This window comes from Guillardia theta, assembly GCF_000315625.1.
Source record: "Guillardia theta CCMP2712 unplaced genomic scaffold GUITHscaffold_144, whole genome shotgun sequence".
NCBI classification, from domain to species: Eukaryota; class Cryptophyceae; order Pyrenomonadales; family Geminigeraceae; genus Guillardia; species Guillardia theta.
In genome coordinates this window covers 169,554-173,327 of record NW_005434530.1, presented here as the reverse complement: position 1 = coordinate 173,327, position 3,774 = coordinate 169,554, and the positions used below count along the sequence as shown (strand labels likewise).

Here is a 3,774-nt window from a genome sequence, read left to right as displayed (position 1 = left end):
CCTTCACGAGTCACTCAGTAAATACTCAGTGAGCCGCCGGGCCCGGGCCGCCGACGTTGGCTCAGCCGCTTCCGACCGGCGTGCCGGGCTGAAACGGGCTAGCCTAGTAGTCCTCGTACTGATTTTAACTTAACTTTGAGTAAAGAAGTAGGCTAGTAGGCGTCAGGCCGGCCCCGGGCCGGGTGCCCGGCGGTGGCGTGACGGTGAGCCTCGCCGAGTCGGAGCGCCGGCCCGGACCGGCGTCGGCCGGGGGCGCCGGGCCCCGGCGGAGCGGCCCGGCGCACTGCGGCAGTGAAAGTTCGCCGAGTCACTGTGACTTCAAGTTGACCGTCGGACGTTTAAGTTCAGCGGCAGACTAGTACTAATCACGGCAAACGCGACGGTCACCGCCGTGACCGTACGGATCGGACTTTCGGAACTTCCTTGCCGACTGGAGCCGGAACTTCCGGCGGCGGCCCGGCGGCCCCCGAAACGCCGCCGGGCCGGGGCCGCCGCAGTCTCCGAAGTTTCTGAAGTGACGGTGATTCAACGGTCAGTATAAGCCTTTCCGAGTGATGAAGGACTGCCTCGCGCGGCCGAAGTTGCGGCGTTTGGGCTCAGAATGATTGGTAGCCAATTCAGGCCTTCCGAAGTTCTGCAGTGCAAGCGGCTCAAGGCTTCAATGGCTCCGACATGAGTCACTGAGTTTCAAGTAGTACTGTAGTGGAATGATCCGACAGGATCCTTCAAGGCTTCATGTTCCCGGCGTTCAAGGCTACACTGCCAAACCATCCGATCGGCACCCGGATGATTCCGACTGAGGCCCTTCCGAACCTTTTCTCACTCGGACTCCGGGACTCGGGGACGGTCACCGTTGCCCGTGGGCCCGGGCCGGCCCGGACTCCGGCACAGTGCGCGGCCGGGCCCAGTGCGGCCCGGCCGCCCGGCCTGCGGTCCCGGTCCCCGGCCGGGCGGGCCCGGGGCATGATGGAACTCCGAACTCGGAAATCTTTTTTTTTAATTTTTTTCATCTTTTTCTAAGTTTTTTGTTTCTTGTGAGAGTAGAAACCCGTCATCTTTCCTTGGCACTCACCCCATTTCACCCCCGAATTTACAGGGGTGGTGAAGTTGGTCTCACCCCCTCTTATAATGGGATTAGGAGGGGTCATACGGCTCAAAAATTTCAGTCAAATCCCGCCGTTGTTCTGGACGGCTTCTTGGGGGGTAGGGTATTTTTCCAGTAGGTGGGGGGTGAAGATGTTTGTGTCGGTGGGGTGGTCAGGAGAAAATGGGGTACAATTTGCAAGGAAAACCCAATAGCAATTGATAGACTACCACGGGTGGATAATTTCTGTACCGGGTGTCTTACCAATATAAGTACAAGGTAGGGGTACTGTGGATCGTGTCCAAGGGTGGGGGTACGGGGTAGGGGTTTTAAGGGGGGGGGGAGCAAGGTACTGCGACAGCCATGCGCAAGACTCTCGTTCTCGCCTCCGTCGCCGCCGCCTCCGCCTACGTGAGCAGCCCCGTCGGGCTTGCGGGAGGAAGGACCTCGAACAAGGTGAGAAGAGCTGGAGAGAAGCAGGAGCAGGAGGACAGAAGTTTTGTACCGTTGATGCTGCTGTTTCATGGCGGAATTCGTTAGAGTGTGTAGTTTCGAGTAGGGCATCAACGGACAGTCGGGAGGGTTAGAGTGAGTGTGCTGCAGTATGCGCTTCATCGATGTTGCGATGTGCATGGATCAGTGATGGAGCGTACAACTAGAATGATAGAGGGAGAGAGAGGCAGAGGCAAGAAATTGAAACCAACAAACTCGTAATCTACAGCTGACTCCATGCACAGCCTGCCATCAGCTCTTCGACCTTCACCCCCCGCCTCAGGAGCGCCGCCCCCATCCATGGCGTCGAGGTTGCCAGGGCCGGGCGCATGGCCTCCAGCATCACCATGTCCGCGAAGAAGAAGTCTGTCAAGGACCTCACCCCTGCTGAGCTCAAGGGCAAGAAGGTTCTGATCCGCTGCGATCTCAACGTCCCCCTTGATGGCAAGAAGATCACCGACGACACCCGTAAGCTCTTCCCCTCCTCTCCTTGCACATGTTCTCCTTATCCTCCACTCGTGCTTGCTTCCGTCCCCAGTCATCCTTCCTCGTTTGCCAACAGCCGTCTCTTAGTCCCTCTCAGGTATCCGTGCCTCGGTCCCCACCATCAAGTACCTCCTTGACAACGGTGCCCGTGTCGCCATCTCTTCCCATCTTGGCCGCCCCAAGAACGGACCTGAGGACAAGTTCTCCCTCTCCCCTTGCGCCACCCGCCTCTCCGAGCTCCTCGGTCAGAAGCTACTTGTCCACGGTGGGCAACCAGTCCTAACGCTTGTGCTGCAGGCAAGGATGTCAAGATGGCCAAGGACTGCATCGGCCCTGAGGTGAAGTCCCTCGTGGACGGCTTGAAGGACGGTGAGGCCTGCGTCCTCGAGAACGTCCGCTTCTACAAGGAGGAGGAGAAGAACGAGAAGTCCTTCTCCGAGAAGCTCGCCGCCCCCTTTGACATGTATGTCAACGATGCCTTCGGTACCGCGCACAGGGCTCACTCCTCCACCGCTGGCGTGACCGAGTTCCTCTCCCCGTCCGTCTCCGGCTTCCTCCTCCAGAAGGAGCTGGACTACCTTGAGGGAGCTGTTGCCAACCCCAAGCGCCCCTTCGCTGCCATCGTCGGAGGCTCCAAGGTTTCCTCCAAGATCGGAGTGATCGAGTCTCTCCTCGAGAAGTGCGACAAGCTCATCATTGGAGGCGGCATGGTGTTCACCTTCCTCAAGGCCCGCGGCCTCAACGTCGGCTCCTCCCTCGTCGAGGAGGACAAGCTCGAGCTCGCCAGGACCCTCGAGGCCAAGGCCAAGGCCAAGGGAGTCAAGTTCATCCTCCCCTCCGACGTCGTCCTTGCCGACAAGTTCGATGCCAACGCCAACACCAAGGTCGCCAAGGCCTCCGACATCCCCGACGGCTGGATGGGTCTCGACAATGGCCCCGAGGCCACCAAGGAGATTCAGGCGGCTCTCTCCGACTGCAAGACCATCATCTGGAACGGACCCATGGGTGTGTTCGAGATGGACAAGTTCGCCGTCGGCACCAACGCCGTCGCCCAGACCCTCGCTGAGTGCACCAAGAAGGGAGCTATTACCATCATCGGAGGAGGAGACTCCGTTGCTGCTGTCGAGAAGGCCGGCCTTGCCGAGCAGATGTCCCACATCTCCACTGGAGGAGGAGCCTCCCTCGAGCTCCTTGAGGGCCAGGTCCTCCCCGGTGTTGCCGCCCTCGACTCCCTCGGCTCCTCCTCCAAGGCCAGCGGCCCTGTTGTGACTGGCGCTACCTATAAGGACACCGCCTACTTCAAGAACAAGAACCCCTGGGATGTTTAAAGGCTTCGGCGTTTGACTTGTGACAGTGACGTGATTGGATAAAGGATAGCTGTATTTTTGTTTCCAACTCATTTCCCTTCCCCTTCCTCTCCTCGCCCTCGTATCTCTCTACATTACGTGGCTGCATCATCACCAGTTCCAGTTCTCTTGCGATGTTTCCTCCTTTAATCTCCCGCCCTCCCTCTGCACAGCTCAATGTTCGATTTCTTTCATTCGTCGTAGGGGCACCAAACGTTGCTCATCGCAACGTACACAGACTGTCAGGACATGATCAATACTTGCACCTCCTCTCCTCTCCTCTCCTCTCCTCTCCTCTCCTCTCCTCTCCTCTCTCTCTCTCTCTCTCTCTCTCTCTCTCTCTCTCTCTCTCTCTCTCTCTACTAC

General features: G+C 58.6%; 1 protein-coding gene across 1 annotated transcript; it reads left to right on the top strand.

Annotated features, from left to right (window-relative positions):
* Nucleotides 1-1,431: 1,431 nt before the first annotated feature.
* GUITHDRAFT_166203 (phosphoglycerate kinase, plastid-targeted) lies at nt 1,432-3,450 on the top strand. The gene is made up of 4 exons (XM_005821440.1): nt 1,432-1,540; nt 1,822-2,044; nt 2,160-2,306; nt 2,360-3,450. Exons 1-4 carry the CDS (start codon nt 1,448-1,450, stop codon nt 3,388-3,390), a joined length of 1,494 nt encoding a protein of 497 aa, XP_005821497.1. The 5' UTR covers nt 1,432-1,447; the 3' UTR covers nt 3,391-3,450.
* The last annotated feature ends 324 nt before the right edge of the window (nt 3,451-3,774 follow it).